Raw genomic sequence first — 17,375 nt, 5'->3', positions numbered from 1 at the left:
AATGCAATTAGAGCATCACCAGAGGGCTTTCTGGCTGCGCTTGATTAGATTTGGCTTACCAACTGTGTGTGGTGCCTGGATGGGTCTCACTGGTGTATACTGGAACTAAGCCAGTTAAAGCTGGTTTGGGTGTATGGATGCACTTGCCACAGAGCTGTCTCTGTAGCGTGGCTGGGATCTTCCTGAATTCAGGGCTTCAGATCCTGCCGTTCCCCATCCCACCCTGTGTCCCCACCTGGCTGTACTTGAACCACAGACTCTACAAGTCGAGACAGAGATAATCTGCCCAGTCACGGGATCTAGGGAGTGATGCATCCACCTCCTGGGCTTTTCCTTCCTGAAAAGCCCACAGCTTCCTGGAAGCTTTCTGTGGAAATAGAGGCACGTGGGATGCCCTGCCATCAGAGGCAGCGTGGGGGCCATGGCATGGCTGGAGGGGAGGGACATCTGCTGCAGAGCTCTCAGTGAGATGCTTGTCCCTCTCGTGTACCCACGCAGCACTCTCTCCATCTACGGGATCAACCAGGCGGATGAAGCCATCTACCAGTGCATCGCTGAGAACAGCGCCGGCTCCACGCAAGCCAGCGCTCGCCTGACGGTCCTGTGGGCAGATGGGCTGCCCGGTCCTCCACAGAGTGTGAAGGCTGAGACAGTCTCTGCAACCACCATCCAGGTGTCTTGGGAAGAGCCTCTGCAGAATACCAAGGAGATCATCGGCTACGTGCTGCACATTCGGAAAGCTGCAGGTACGGTGCTCTACCCACTGCCTAAAGCATCCTCAGTCTTCACATAATTCAGCAATGTGGCCCACTAGGTAAACCAGATCCAAAATCCCAGGCAGTAGACATTGCTGCCACGCACGTTCTCCATCATCTCCATGTTTCTGAAAGACAGAGATGAGGCAATAATGCTGATGTAAATACCAAAGGGTGGGGAGGGTGAAGCTGCATGTTCAGATCTTGCTGCCCACTTAGGTGTCTGGCAAAGCGCACAGAAATGTAAGCAGAAAAGGATGTGGGCAGATATATATCCACCTTAGGGACCAAAATTACTGCTTACAACATCTGTTCAGTCTCTTTACCTCTTGCAAAGCCTAACGCTGCTCTGTTCTCTTTCTTTGCACTTCAGATCCTGTAGAGATGGAGTATCAGGAGGCTGTTAGCAAGAGCACCTTTCAGCAGCTAGTGACTGATTTAGAGCCCTCGACCAGCTATAGCTTTTATATAAAGGCTTACACCTCCCGGGGTGCCAGCAAAGCCTCAGAAGTCACAGTGGTGAGCACGCTGGGAGAAGGTAAGGAACGCTTTGCGCTTGGACCATCAGATGCTGAAACCCACTGTGCGTAGCAGCAGCGCCGGTCACCCCGATACCCACTCCGGAGCGCTTTGGCACATAGCCTATGGTGTTGATGCTCCTTGTTCCTGCTCCTCCTCATACTCTGGGATATTGTGTAAAATTCACTTGTATTGTTACATGGGGGTCGACTGATTGCCTTAAATGCGGCATTGCCTCTCACAGCTGATGTTGTAGCAGGGGGTGAGTGCAAGTCTGGCTGGTCTTGTGCATTGCAGCTGCTCTGGGTTCTTCCTAAACTGCTTGCTAAATGCAGATTTCCTGCTCAAGCAGCGTCTCAGCATCCTCCAGCAGCTCTGGTACTTGCAGCTCTTACTTGATCGGTGCCACACTTTTTTAAATTTGATTTTTTTCTGCTCTACCCTGGAGAAATCACACTAGAGCTGAGCTGTCCTGACGTACAAATCCCTGCCTTGGAGCAGCCTTCTGTTTCAGTGGGAAGTTAGGGCAATCTCCAAGGCTTTTTTTCTGACTTGGCCTCCCCGATGTGGCCACAAGTTAGCTTCCTCGGTAAGAAAGTGGGTGCTCTATTGCAGGATCCTTGCACACAGACACCAGACAGAAACCACAGCCCCAGTGTGATCTGTCAGCCAGCATTTTAGGAATGTTTTTGTAGAGACTCATGTACCTCTCCAGCACCTCTGAATCCTGGCTCGTCTCACATATGGAGCCTAATTTCTTAGGAGCATTGCAACATTCTCATGAACACTCAGTAATTATGAATTTGCAGCAGAGAGGGCCTTGGGTGTGAGGATGTTATTTAGGATCACATGAAAGAGTGTGTTGACTTCCAGGTGGGGGATCCAGTTCTCATTCCGTTTTCAGCCCTTGCAGATGTTTGCTACAGCATTTAAGCAACAACAAGCAACAATAAATCCTTGCCTTGCTGGGTTGTTACCCAGCAAGTTTATTTTCCTTGGTACTACGCAGGGAATCGGTCACCCTTGGAGTTTGTTTTTCCTTCCAATTTAGAGGCAGAAGGATGGACTAAGGCAAAACTTGAAACTCCTTGACCCAATGCTCTGAGTTCAGCTACTGGAACTAGAAGCCAGCCATGCTTCATAGAGCTTGGTGTTTCTGCAGAAGTCTGGGTCAAGCTAGAGAGGACTTTTTGTCATTATTACCTTCAATCACAACAGAAATAGTTAGGTATCTGGTAATGGGATCATAAATTTCCTGGTGCTCTGAAGTTTCAAGGCATCACTGTCCTGCTCTGCCATCCTTTAAAAAAGGCTTGTCCTCTGTAACAAACTCCAGCATTTAGCTCCATGTTCAGGATGGACAAGCTGGCCTGGTTAAGATCACTCAACCCCAGCTTGCGTTTGACTTGTAGGAAGAAAAAAAGAGATTTAAAAGCCCCGGTTCTGGCTTGATTTATTTGCTTTGCTTCACTCAGGTGCCTGTTGCCTTCTGCCCACAGAGGAGAAAGCGGGTCAGAGCCAGAATCCAGTGGCTTTTGACACCAAGTTAGGGTTTCACTGCCCATTTGCCTCTTCTCACAGCCAAGCCATTTCACACCATGCCTTCCCGTGGTGCACCGGAGAGCTGTGACTCCCCCGGGCTCGGGGTGCTAACAGCCTCGGAAAGGGATGGCATTTCCCTGACACGCCATGTCTCGTGTTTTGCCATCCCGGCTCAGCGAAACGTGCGCGAGATGTGCACAGCGATGTGTGCAAAGCCCTGTGGTGGCAGGGCCCTCCGTGTCACCACGCTGCCATGTCCTGCCGTGCATGGAAAGGACACGGTGGGTGAATCTGGCAGCCAGGGACGGCTCGGTGGAGCCGGGCCAGCACTTGTCGGAGTGGCCAGCCAGAGATGCTGCCAGACAGAGACTGGCCTGAGTGACCATGTTATACTGGTGTTGTCTGGAGTAGGAATATGGTGAAGGTACTGAGGACCAGGGCTGCTTTCGGCTCGGGGAGGTCAGCTTTTCAGGGCTAGGAATATGCTGGGAGTGCATTTGGCTGAAGCCTCCAATGCTTTCTAGAAGCATGATGCTCCTTCCTTTGTGCCAGTGATAATTTTAGATCAAAAGTAGAAGGGAAGATGCCGTAGAGAAACCACGCAAGTGAACCTTGTCCTCCATAAACCTCCCTCACTAGGAAGGTCCTCCTGTCTCCTCGCTGTCGTTCTCCTTTACGCCGTTTCACAAATGCCGTGGTATTTTAAATCTCAAACTCTCTCCACTTCATTAAGCAGCACACACTCCTTGTTCTTGTCTTTTAATGCTTTTTAGGGTTTTCTCCAGGACTTTTTGACATTTCTCTAGGATGAAGACTGTTCCTTTAGTCATCTTCGGCTAAAGACGCCTTCAAGAAGAAAGTTGAAATGACCTGGGGAAAATTCCAAACAGCACGGAAGAGGAAAACAAGTATCCCAGCCCTTAGCATGAGGGAGATGCCTCACTTACAGTAGATCCATATTATGTCTTATATATACTTCTGTGAAGCACCTATACACTGGTGTGTGTACATATATTTATACACACACGCAGATATACTCCATCTGTATACACTTATTTGTGTAATAACATTATAAACAGCACATGCATTCTGCGAGTGCATACATATAATCAATATTATACATATATATACTCAAAGTTTGAATAAACACTATATATTCCATACTTTGAAGGAGAGATATTCTTGTGGTTTTTATTAAATGTAAGGCTCTGCAACCATAAAATAAAGCCAACTCTTCGCAAATCAGGATGGCCCACATCAGTGTTTCTTTGTCCATGGGATAATGCGATTTCCCTTTCTGTGGCGTTTTCACCCATGATTTGGAAAATGATGCTTTAAGCAAGAGTCCAACTTCTCAGAGGGGGGATCCAGACAATTTCCTAATTTTGCCCTTAAGGGAATTGGGAGAATTAGAAAAAAAGAGTATTTAATTGGATTGCAAAAATATGCAGCCTTGGGAAGAATGGTATGTTCTGGTATAAATAGAATTTACTCTGTGTTTTGCACCCAGAAAATGCTGAGCACAGCCTTCCCATCAATGAAATGCGTATCAGAATAAATCCTAGCGAGAAGATGTACTTCAACCCATTTTTCTCCCATTGGCAGCACTCAGGGAGGTTGGGATCTCAATAACCTGACCCAGGACAGCTGCTCTCTGAGTCTTTCCTCCTGAATCCTGAGATGCTCACCAGTCAGCTGGGACTTGTTCCTCTCCCCAGGCTTGTTTGGAGGGCATCAGGCAAAGCCCCTGCAACCTGAAGGAGGGCATCCCTTTGAGAAGAGACAGCATTGCCCAGACCCTCCTGCTCACCAGGAGAGATGTCTTCCCTTCTCCTAAATTTCCTCATGGGAAAGCTTGAGCTCTCAGTGCCTGGGAAAAGGCAAACCGTTGTGCTGTGTGGTTTTGCTTTTACTATTAAATTGGGGAAATGCCCTTTTTAGCTCTTGTCAGTCTTAGATTGACATGGCCACATTTCATCCGCTTCTCACCATCGTTCACTAAATGGCTGTGCTGAACTCTCTGCCAAAGGCTGGTTTTGCACTGCTCATCCTTTAGAGACCCTTTGGGGAAAAAGAAGACAAAAAGCAGCATCGGTCCAATGCAAGCCTAGAAATCCTTATATTTGGGAACTTCTAAGCTTGTAATCATGTGGGATTGGAAAAATAGCTCTGCCTCAAAGCCTGTAGGCTGCTGGAGAAGCAGGGCTGTTGTTCTGCTCGGTGCTTTTGCTGCAGGGTTTAGCTGAGCTTGCTGCCTGGTACAGCAGTGCCCGAAAACCCTTCTCCCTCCCAGTGCCAGAGCAGAGCCCTGGGCAGGGCAGAGCCTGCAGCGCCTGGTGCTTTGCACCTTCTGGATGGTGCCAAAGGCTGGGGAACTCATGGGAGCATTTGGCCTGGGGGTGTTTTGTGGAAATGAGGTGAAAAAAAAATCATCAGTGAAATGTCCTGCTGAGACACATCTCTGTGTTGGTATGATCAGTGTATGAGAAAGGGAGGGAGAGGGGAAGGAAGAGGCTTGGGGGAAATGTGGTCCTGTGTGCCCCAGCGCTGCACAGGGCTCCAGGGCAGGGTTTGGTGCAGAACCAGCTTTGGAAAACCCAGATATCTGCATCACAAGAAAATTGGCTTTGGCTTGCAAATCTTTGCCTCTCAGCCCAAGGTGACGGGGCTGCTTTTTGGGGACCTGGGGAGGGAATGGCTGTGACCCCCCCCCCCTGCTGCAGCACACCCTGAGAACGAGGGCAGGGTTTTGGGGCATTGACTGGAGCAAAAGGTGTCCTGGTGGACTTTGAATCAGGCCTTGGTGACACCGGGCAGCAGCAGGGACATCTTCCCAACTAAACCCCCACGCGCCCTTAAGGCCAGGTAAGTGCCTGCCTACCAAAACAAGCCAGCCACAGCTGTGCAGGGATCTCGGGCTGCTCAGGTATTTAGGGCTGCTAATAAAGATGCCCCGGTTCTCTCCTAAGTCCCCAGCACAGAATCACAAACCTCCCTCCTAAAGCCAATGGGGAGAGCAAGCTCCTGCGCACCCTGCAAGCCAGTGCAGGTACCTAGCACGCTTTTAAGACGGATGTCTCCAGCTCCATCCCTGCTGGTTCCTTCCTCCTTGGGGGATTAATCACTCTGAAAGGTCCTTGCTACCCTCAGGGCAAGGGCAAAAAAGTGGAATTTGGGAATGCATTGCCGAAGTCGCTGCATTCCTGCCCTGACCCGACAGGGCTGAGCATCAGATTGCAACCAGAGTGTAAAAGTAACCTCTGCTTGCTGAACGGAGCAGAGGAAACCCTTGGAAACTCCTGCAGCTCCCTGAAGAAGTTCAAAGCTGTTAAACCAGGATCTGGTCTGATCTGATTTTTCTCAATCTCATCTAGCACGTTCTTTGGTGCAGTGACCACAGGGAAAGGCTGCTGGGGAATTTCTCATCATGCAGACTAAAAAAGCACATGCAACCCACTGTCTTTCTCTCTCTGTTTCAGTCCCAGCCATGCCATCCCTCTTTATTAAAGTCATTAACAGCACCGCTGTCCAGGCTATGTGGGAGCCCTCCATCAAACTGGGCCAGCATGAAGGCTTCAAGCTGTATTACCGCAAGGTCCACCTCTCCCAGTACACAGGTCCGGTGCTACTGCCCAGCAACGTAACAGCATACAACATCACCCACCTGGGTGAGTATGGTGACAGCTTGATCCATGTCCCCTCCTGAGCCCGGGAGGGTCTGTCATGATTAGCAGGAGAGAGCTCAGATGTGTTGCACAGCCACTAAATGAGAGATGCTGCAGCTCTCCCCCAGGTTTTTGGGGTGCTTTCCCAGTAACAGGTACTTGTTTGCAGCACCTTGTGTGTATTTGGTAAGATGTCCGTTTCCTAAATAAGCATCACTTGGGGAGATAATGCTAATGATTAAACCCGAAATGCCCTTCTTGTGTCTCCTTCGAAACAGATGCGTCAGTCGTGTATGAAGTCAAGCTCCTCGCCTATAACCAGCACGGGGATGGAAATTCAACTGTCCGCTTCGTGTCCTTGAGGGAAACTGTGGAGAGGACAGGTGAGATGGGACATCAGTCTCGCTAGTGGTTTTTGAAAACTGCTTTGCAGGAAGGTGGCAAGGCCAGACACCTCCCCCAGACACCCACGGCTCTTCCCCCCATCTCACCTTCAGCCACTCATTTATTTTCAGCATCACAAATAGTGATGAAGCAAAGCTCTGCGAGGCCGGGACCACCTGGTGCTGATAGGGGTGGCTTCTCTGCCACGTGGCTTCACCACCCCCATTGGCCAGTCCAGCCCGGTGACTTTTTTTTTACTAAGGGGGAGAAGACAAACCAAATGTTCCCGTAATTGCCAGTTTTGGCGCCTAAGCTCAAGCGAAAGGTGAGGCCATGAATGTGAACAAACCCCCATGCATAAGCTAAGAGCTGCCATCCTCGGGTGAGACGTGGTGCACCAAGCATCTCCGCTCTCCTGGAGCTCTCCTGGATATTTTGACCTTCACTGGTGCCAGGAAGGGAGGACACATGGCTTTGGAAAGAGCGTGAGCACTGCAGTATGTGGCAGAAAAGGGGAAATCTCTAGAGGGAATCGCTAACTGATCACACCTTTCATATTCATCTACATGTAAAAAACATCCTGCTGCTCTTGGAAGCCTTTTAAGCCTTCCAGTGGGAATATCTTCAAGAGATAGTTATTACTCCTCTGTCTGTGTTGGAGTAAATACTAATCTCGTTGTTATCTGCCTACTCAGTGCTTTCCATCAGGTATCAGCCTGCTCTGGCATAGTGGCTGCCTCTCACCTTCCACCTCGGACACAGGGTTTTGCAAAAAATTAACATCAGAGGCTTTTTCATTCATTAACTGTGACAAATAACAGCAGCCCGGGTAATGGGACTGGCTCTCTACGGACCTTCCAGTCCTATGCTTGCTGTGACTGCCTTCCTGCGGTACAGGGAGCAGCTTTTGCAGGCAGTGACCCCCCTGAGCCCCCACCCTGCCCTCCTCTTCCCCCTACACAGCTCCCAGCACCACCCAGGCTCTGACTTTTGCTCTGGGCTCCCCAAAAGCTGGAGGAGCAATAGGAAACCAGCACCGCTGACCCCTCTCTCCCCCCTTCTTCTGGCAGTGCTGAATCCCCCTTGCGACTGCATGAAGGACGAGCAGAACAATAAAACCTCCACGACAGGCATCATCATTGGGATCCACATCGGTGTCACGTGCATCATATTCTGCGTTCTCTTCCTCATGTTTGGGTACAGAGGAAGGTAGGGGTTGCTCGCGCCGCTGCTCATGAGGGGCGATGGTCCCTAACGCCGTGTGGGTATCCCCACGAGGGTCTCGCAACCCCAATGCGATGATGGGCTGTTTCCCACGCACATCTCGGGACGCACATCCCGCGGCGTGCGATTGCGCAGCCTGGCTCCCGTGAACACCGGGTGCTGTTTGCAGCATGGCTCCTGCCTCCCTCCCAGGCACGCAGACCCAGCAGGCTTCTCCGAATACACCCTATCAGCTCCGGTCCCCATTGAGGGACCTGGTACTTCCCGGGAGCATTGCTATTTCTGCTCTGGCAAGCCTTGACCCTGCCTGTAAAGCAAAAGCCCTTTCATGGCGAGGGGAAGAGATGTGACTTTATAGGAGGGATTTAAGGAGTGAAGGAACGTAGGACAGGGATAAGGCAGACTCAGGCTTGGGGGAAGGAAGCGGGGGAAGGCACCAGCTTTGCTCACCCTCAGGCTCCGTCTCTTTATTTTTCAGGCTGCTGATGTGCAAAAACGTGCAGGAGCAGCTGTCAACCCCACAGATCCCCAGGAGCCAGCGGAGTGCCACAGGCCTCGTCCTGAATGGGGCCGCTCGCAGGGACAGGGATGACCGGGACTTGAATGGAAAGCAGCTGGATATGAACGAGCTGGAGAGGTTATTCCCAGCATCCCCAGCCCAGGAGCAGCAGGATAAGGGAATAACGGTAAGTCCGGCAGGATGGGAGCACACCTGGGAAATGCAGACGCGGCTGCATGACTAAGAGCATCAGTGACCTGTCACTGTCACTGCATTGTCCCCTTCTCTCTCTCCAGTCGGCACATAGCCCACCGGCCACCCACGACGACACCCAGATATCCACACTCCCTCTGGATGAGTTCAGCATCATCGAGGAGCAGCCAGACCCCCTCCCAAAAAGCCCCCGCGGTGGCAGCCCCTCTGCTCTGGCTCCCGACCATGGTCCCGACAATGAAGGATAAAACTGCCAAGACTCAAACCCTCTTGTAGGAGTTACCAGAAACCAAACCCACGGCTGGTGATGTCTTTACAACGAGTCGTCAATCTCAGGTCAATTGAAGATTTCTACGGTCTGATTGTTATTTTTTTGTTTTGCTTTATTTTTATATATATATATAAATATATATATATGTATACAGCCTTTTGGAAACTCTGTGAAGTTTATCTTTCTGACCTCTCTCAGGCATCTCGGTGTGTTTCTTCCGACGATGGCTTTATTGAGATTGGTCATGATGAATTTTCCCTGCAGCTGCTAAGTTAAAGACTCCTTGGCAGAGTTTGGCAAACTCTCCTGTCTCTGACAGACTGGGGATACAGTGGAGCCTCCTCTTGGCATCCCAGACTTTTTCCTGATCAGCAGCTTTAGGACTACTTTTTGGATCTATTTTTTATTTCCAGAAGACTGGATTCGGAGAAATCCTTCTAACTTGACTCCAAAAATCGAGGCCCGGGAAGGCTGTCTCTCCGTGGATTTGAAGATTTTGTACACTTTTGCTATTTCTCAGGATACTTTTTTTGCTGATTGACTCTAAATAATATGAAAAAAAGAAAAAAAAAAGAGTGTGTGTGTCAAAGGATGCCTGCCTGAGGGCTACTGAAAGACTTGGACAGACAACCCGAGAGAACTCAGAACCTACCTCAACCGGAATGAATGTCTTCTGGGAAGCAGAAATACCTGTGTCTTCCTTCACGTTCAAAAAACAAGTAGCATAGCACTTGGTCAGTACAAGCTTGGTCCTACCTCAGCAGTCACGCTCTGTACCTGCCGCCTTGGTGGTTTTGTTGTTGTCGTTCCCCTGTAAAGCACTTCCAAACCTTTGAAAGCAATGTTCTACCTCAAGCATGATAGAAACTTGTGTGTGTGTGTGTGCGCGCACGCGCGTGTGTGTGTGTGTGTGTCCTCTCCTCTCGCCCAATTCCTGCCTCTCCCACCCAGCCCTGCACAAACCAAGATGCTTCACTAGTGTTATGAGCTTTACTTTTAGGCATGTAGCGGGGCTCTGGTGTGATTTTGCGTGGCGGAGATTTGTATCGTGGGGGGTTTTTTGACTTTAAAGATTGTTGGGGCCGTCACAGACACGCGGCTCAATGCCCTGTGCTTCGCTGGCACTGTTGCTCTTGCAGGGCTGATTTTGGCACCGGTGGTGGCTGCCTCGGTCCATCCTGGTTGTATTCAGGATGGAACGGGGCGCGCAGGGTGCTTGGATGCCAGTGCTGGGGCTAGGGCACCCTCCTGCCCCATCAACATGCTGCTCCCCGAGGCTGATTCCCAGCAGGATGATTCATGGCATGTGCCAGCACGAGAAGCATAGCACACCCCTGGGAGGTGGGAACCTGGACATCACTGTCTTGTCCTTTCAAAGCCCACCCTGCCATGAGGAGCGCCTACAAGGCAACTCTGATACAGCACTTCCAAAACCCCTTGAGATATTACTGACCTGCTCCCAGCTCCAGCGTATTTCCAGCTAGCAGGAGATCATCCAAAGGATGAGCTGAGCCGAAATGGGCTCGCTTCCCTGGGAGGGACGAGGCGAGGAGGGCTCCTGGGCAGTGATGCAGAGCGGGGCCCTGTGCCGGAGGATGCTGGGGGCTGCCGGCAGCTGCCCCTTCCCCGTGCCCAGGGTGGGCAGAGGAGCTCCCGACACCAAAGAGAGGGTTTGTGCATGACCCCCCCCTCCAGGGACCAACCACCAATCTTCCACCATGGTTTTTGGATTGTCCTGGCGTGGTGCAGCTTGTGAGTCAGTGTGTGACCGGCATCGTCCGTGAGGTGAGATGGGGGCACGGATGGGGGACAGGGACGTTGGCCAGCCAGTGCCGGAGGGCAGCCCTTTTTCCCGCCACATGGATTGTTTAAAACTGGGTGAATGTGAAGGTTTGAACTCTTTGTATAGGTGGTGGTAGATCAAACATCACTGTATTTGCAAGGACAAGTGAAAGGAATCAGGAAAGGAAATGAGTTTAAGTTTAAAAAAAGTAATAATTTTATTTTTTTAAGTGGTACCAGTGGGAGAGTCCCTTCTGTCAGAAACATCCCCCATCACCTTCCCATTTGGCAATGGGATGCTACCGATAATTGTGTAAATAATACAATATACAGGACGATAAGGCAAATATCTCTTCCCCTGTGCTCTGTCATGGTGCTGGGCTGGGTTAGCTGTGAGCAGGACTCTGCCATTCCAAATCAAATCATCTAGCTTGGCCCAAGCAGATGTAATGGCATTGACCTCGAGAGCAAGGAGCTCTTGAGGCTTGGTGTTCGTAGCCCTCTCCCATTAAAATTCCTCCTCCTGTAGACATCTTGCAGGACAGAAAAAATGTGAAGGGTTAACCTTACATATTAAACCACCAAATAGCCTCTCCCCACTCCACCAAAGAGGCTAAATGGGCCGTCAGACCAATTCCTGCTCAAACCTACCGTGGGGGGATGCTCCCTTCCGCACGATGCTGGACCTGGAGACACCCTGGGAAGGGACTGTGGGGGGACAGCGCTGGTGGCACCATGCAAGACTGGTAGCACAGCCCAGCCCATCGTGGGAGCCGGAGGATGCCGGGGCTTGAAAGCGGCAGGAGGGAGGAGGAGATGGCAAACAGCTCAAGTTATAACCTCATATCAAAGAAATCCCAATCTCCTCCTGCCATCCTGCTCCTGTTCCAGCCCAGCTTTTCTTTTTATTGTGGTTTTTTTGTGTGTGTAACGCTGACGTTCACATTGAATAAGTACTGTTGCCAAAGTGAACACAGAATTTAGACTAGCTTTCAGCTCAGACTTCCTGGAGCTGTGAACATGCTATTAATTTAATATCATATTATTGTGATATTGTAATAGTAACAAGTATTTGTCACTACTTCCTTTTATTAAAGGGAAATGCTGTGCCATTTGACTAGTTGAAATACAATAGTATGTCAAGAATAGAGCTTTTCCTTTTTTTTTTTTTTAATTATGCAGAAATGTGATGGCTTAAACCAATGCAGACTATGTGTTGGTTTGAGACAGTTGAAGATGGATGTAAATCTTTAAAGACTATTTTTTAGATGTTTAGCTTTTCCTCTTTTTTGGGGTTTCTTTTCTGCTCTTGTCAATCTGTACTGTTGGGACCTAACGTAGATGGTTGTGGCACGTCAGCCTCCTAAGTCTGGAGATCCAGCAGGAGGACATGGTCTTCCCTGAGTTACCCAAACCTCCCGAGTCCACAAAACTGGGCAAAAAAACCTTGAAATGGCACATTCTGGCTTTGTGCTGTGGAGTACCTCTAGCTGCCACTTAGCTGGAGAAGCAACAAGTAACAGCCCCTCCTGCCATTCATCGACGCTTGAGCCGGGCTGGAGGCAAGACTGTGCCGACCAAAACTTGGGAAAACACCACCTGGAGTATGTCTGGCCTTTAATCTGTAAAACAAGAAGGAAAAAAGAACAAAAAAAAGAGCTTGTGTTTGGTTTCAGCGTGGGGCACAGCTTCCAGTCTGTCCTTGGTTCATCCAAACTGCTGCCCTGTGTTTGAAGGAAACCACTGGATTTTTATTCTGTGCTTGGGCCGCAGTTCTACTTGGGTAGAGAAGTTGTACTTGGGTAGACATGTTGTACTCGGGTAGACACGCTGTACTTGGGTAGACACGTTGTACTTGGGTAGACGTAGGACTGCAGGTCCCCATGTGGTGCTGGTGGTTTGGATTCACTTTTACAGGTGTCAAAAATGCTCCTCCCAGGTATTCTGTGTGGATATACCTGTTTTCATGGAATCAGAGGCTTCTTCAAAGGAATCACCTTCAGGCTTGGGCCTGACTGTTGGTTGAACAGGAGCATTGCTGCTCTGGGAGCGTGTCCCTGTGCCACTGGCAGCCGTTGTGGCAGTGTCCCAGGAGGGGTGAGTCCTCCTGAGCCTTGAGGCGAAGCTCTGCTGCGTCCACAGTACAAACCCACTGGCCACCAAAACCACCAACTGGGGCCAGAAATGGGACAGGGTGTGCGGACGTGGGGCTATGCCATAACAAAGGGGTCTGGGCATCGTTTTATCTACCTGGACCAGAGGGCTGAACCAGCCGGACTGTCCCAGGCGTTGTTACCGGTGCCTTGCACCCGTCCTCGCCTGCCTGCCAGAGATCAGCTAAAGGCAGGTGCTCCACTTGTCCTGATAATTCATTTATACACCTCAAACATTTAAGCAACAGCTTGCCAGATTTCTTTCTTCTTTTATTTCCCGCCCTTTTCTTGATGGGAGGAATTAGAGAGTTTTCTTCTGGAGATAAAACTGCTGGATAACGGGCAGGTGTTGGATCTGGTGCAAGCCACTGGCAAGCGCCTGTGTTTGGGGCAGGAATCTCATCCTTTAGTATTTTTCCAAGCAAATGATTCCACTAATTCAACTCGCTGCCTTTTCTGGGCAGATCCCAAAAACCTCTTGCTTTTCTGGCTGTGGTGAGATGAAATTACAGCAAGGAATAAAGTATCCAAAAGCTGATTTTTTTTTTTTTAAATTTTTTTTTTTTTAGTAACCCATAATGGGCACAACCTATTCTTGGAGCTCTCAAGTTTACCAGAGATGGCTGCTACCTCAGGGATAGTATCCACATTGTCTTTAGTTGAACAGGGAATAGTTTTATGCTGTGACAGGGTATTTTCACGCTGTTGGATTCAGGTATTTATTTGTCTACCGTATCTTTCTTCTTCCTTGTTTTGTAAAGATGCTGATATATTTAAGTGCTGGACCAGTTTGGGAATTTTAAAGCTTCCACCCAAAATTATACCAAGGGACTGTATGTTTTAAGTTGGCAATAGAAGAGGAGAGAAGCTACAAAGCTTTGTTGCTTCTGGATGGTGAAGGGAAGGTTTTTGCTGCCCATGGGGGTGTTCCTCTGGGATAACCATCCCACGGCATTTCGGGGGGGGGGGGGGTCAGTGCAGTGTCTGAGCCCTCTCTGAGCTGACTGACAGCACTTAAGTCTGGGAAGATCGGTTAAAAAAAAGGAAATTAAAAGCTTATGAAAACAAACAGCAGCAGTGCGGGAGGAGCTACTTAGTTACTTCATCTGTGCAAACAGTATTTGGAAATCTATCCCTCCCCATGCTGCACCACTGAAGGCAGATTAAAGATCCTATCTAGCAACTTGATGCCTGATCATTTATTTCCCTCACCCAGCAAATTAAAAAAAGGGAAAGGAAAGGAAAGGTGCTTGGGCTGGAGCTGCAGGCAGGGAGATGGTTACGTGGGAAGCACCAGCATCCCCAGCCGAAAACACTGCTGGTGCGGGGCCACGGCACTGAAACCCACCATAATGCTGGAAATCAGTGAAACAGATCCAGGTTTCCGAGAGCAGAGTCTGAGCTTCAGCATCGGGTAACAAGAAGGGACGGGGCTGGTGCAAAGCCCATCGAGTTGGGAAAAAAGCCTGATTTCATGGGGCTTTGGATCAGGGTCTTACTTACAAGGCAAAGAGGGATTTTTACTTTGATCCTATTTCCATCATTTAAACTTGCAATATCTTTACGTTTGTAATAAAGTAATAATAAAGACGATGCTAAACCTTTGTCCCAGTCCTCTTCGGGAATCAACTGTTAAGAATAATATTAAAAACCCAAATTGCAAAGCACTTTTCTACTGTTTATTTTCTACCTTTCTTACTTTGAACTGTCTTGATATTTGAAATCCCACTGATCCTACGATTGTTAGCTCTGTATAAAAAAAAATTATAAAATAAAACCCAGTTTTTTTGTAGTTTGCTCTGTTTAGATTTTAGCCTGTGGCTACTTGTACAAGAAAAATAAAGCTAGAATAAAAGAGCTCAAGTGGTTCAGCCAGAGTGGTGCTTTCTTCGTGCCGCAGTACATGCATGGCTGCAGCGTGGGGATTGTGCAGAGCAGCTCAGGGCACTGCCACTTCACGCAGAGGACTGATGAATTTAGCTCCTCTCAAAGAGCAGCTTCCAAAATGCAGTTTTTAAGGGCTGAAGAGGGGGGGTTTTTGCTTCTTTGCTCATAAACTTCAGGCTAAGCCATCAGCAGAGGCACACTGAGCGTTGGGGCTGCCGAAGGGTCTTTGGCAGCTGGGGACGAGGTTGAGATGAAGACTTCCACAGTCACGGTATGACACCTTGTGCTTGGAGGTGCGAATTAATTTCCAATTAATCTTGGCTTTTGCTCAGCTATTGCTGCCATCTGCTTTTCCCACTGCCTTGGGCGCTAATGGAGCATCACTTTACTTGGTGGCTCTTTGCAGAAACCCCGATTAAAACCATGCTCCAGCCTTTTCCAGCCCAAAACTGGTCTGCAATGGCTGAGGTGGGAAGGGGCATCCCCAGGAGCGGGCAAAGCCGAGCGGCGGGCACAAACCTCGGAATCTCAGGCAGAGTCATTAAACCCAACATTGGCATCTCTGCAAGGTACTGATGAGCTGGGTATGAAGCCCAAAGCCTAGTGACACAGCAGCATCCATGGGACTCATGGAGAAGGTGTATCCTTGCCCCAAAACAGGGGCTGTGAACCATGGGCCACCCTCTTGCAAGTGTCCCATGTGCTGCAGCGCTGCACAGAGAAAGGACGGCGTGTATGCTGGTTCAGCGCTAGGTCCGTTTTCTTTATTCCACCTCAAGAGATGGCTGGTACGGAGCTAACAGTGATTTTTGGGGGGCTCAATTGATCCCGAGGAGGATACAGACACAACCCTGCAGGGACTGAAGGAGCCTGGCCAACTCACACCAGCCAGAAATCCAACCCGGTTACGATATCCTGTATTTTTGGACTGTTTCAGCCATGTTTTCAGGCGCTACCTGCACAGCGGCAGGGAAGGGAGCTGGAGACGATGCCCCTCCATGCACCCCAAGCTGCAGGACCTGGCTGCCCAGCTGACCACGAGCATCAATTCACCACCAAAACTGGAATATTGCAATGCCTTTGGCCTTCTCCAGGTCCTTTTAGGTTTTTTCTCGCTTCACTTGCACCATCCACAGCCAGAAAGTCCGTCCCAGGACAAGGGCGGCTGCAGCCACCAGCCACTTCAGAAGTGACACGAGCTGCAGACAAGCCCTTCTTTCACCAGGCAATGAGTTTGCCATGTCTCTACCCACACCACTGGCATCCTGAGCCATGAGGCGAGTCCCCGGTGCGCTCCTGGTGATGGGCTTTTAATGAAAGCCAACATGTACCCTGCAATAAAACCTAAACACCCAATGCTCAAGCAAACCGTGCGTCCCAAGGGATGCTAGAAGCTGATGCAGTTGATGCTTTGAGCATCTTAACAGCAACAGAAATGGTTTCAGTCCCCCCCTAAAAGCTCGCCTAAGCACGCAGAGGGATTTGATGCTGTGTGGGGGATGCAGAGGCAATTAGCTGCTGCCGAAAGTAATTAACTGCCTTGCAAGCAAGGACCGGTGCATGGGACTCCTCCGGAGGAGCCAGCATCTCCCTGGTGTTCGTGGCAAAGCAAAACCCAATCCCAGCAGCCCCAGGACAGGTTGCTTTGGGAAAACACCATTTATTGCTGAGCTGGCCGGAGGAACAGCCCCATCCTCTCCTCCTGCTGCTGCTCTCGATGCCAAAGGACAGTCGAAGTGAAGGGCTGCGGGGAATAAATGAGTGAGACTGAGCCCAGCAGCACTTTCTAAAGAGGGTTTCAATAAGTGGGTAAGTGAAGAGTTGCTTCAAACAGCTCCCCACAGCTCTTGAAACTCCTAAATTGCAGCACGGACTGTCTAAATATATACATCAGAATAAATACAAGCATAAAAACTGATTTTATTTCCCAGAGGCAATGCAAGAGGTGAAAAAAAGATCAGAATTGGCTCACTTGGGGGATTTTCATGTAAGTTCAGTGGAATATGGTGCTTCAGATAGCAGCTGAGGAGTCAAGGTATTGTATAAAGCTCGTGGCTTTCATTAAAGAAGGACTTTCCCTGCCTTCACGGCAATAAAAAAAAAAGGCTTGACAATATTAATCTAAAGTCTTAGAAACTAAGGAGATAGAAAACCCCAAGCAATATGTTTAAATCGCTTTGATTTTTGGCTGTTGGAAATAGCAGTAGTCTCAAAAAAACCCCCTACCTCAGTGTTCAAGACTCATCTTTAATAAAAGAAATCTCCTTTTGAAAGTGCACACTCAAAATTCTGCTGCAAACATCTCATATCAACTCTTCAGCTCCAGAAATACTAAAAAAAATTGAGTTGGGTATTTTCGGCTCCGAACGCCGGGTTCCTGCCTCGAGTATTGCTGTAGAAGATGTTACCGCTAATGTCCTAGTTATAACCCTGCCAACACAGGGAGAATTTATAATATCCCATAAAGCCCTAACTATCCGA

The 17,375-nt window shown here is 49.3% G+C and overlaps 1 protein-coding gene across 1 annotated transcript in view; it reads left to right on the top strand.

Moving 5' to 3' along the window:
* Positions 1-14,861, top strand: part of IGDCC3 (immunoglobulin superfamily DCC subclass member 3) — a 111,090-nt gene extending 96,229 nt beyond the window's left edge. The window contains 7 exon segments of the mRNA XM_030014937.1: positions 499-746; positions 1,129-1,293; positions 6,296-6,484; positions 6,760-6,864; positions 7,936-8,074; positions 8,568-8,775; positions 8,885-14,861. Of these exon segments, the coding sequence (XP_029870797.1) occupies positions 499-746; positions 1,129-1,293; positions 6,296-6,484; positions 6,760-6,864; positions 7,936-8,074; positions 8,568-8,775; positions 8,885-9,049 (1,219 nt within the window). The 3' untranslated portion in view covers positions 9,050-14,861.
* Positions 14,862-17,375: the final 2,514 nt, after the last annotated feature.

This window comes from Aquila chrysaetos, chromosome 5 (assembly GCF_900496995.4).
Source record: "Aquila chrysaetos chrysaetos chromosome 5, bAquChr1.4, whole genome shotgun sequence".
Taxonomy (NCBI): domain Eukaryota; kingdom Metazoa; phylum Chordata; class Aves; order Accipitriformes; family Accipitridae; genus Aquila; species Aquila chrysaetos.
Note: the sequence above shows the minus strand (reverse complement) of the source record. Positions and strands in the feature narration are given on the sequence as shown.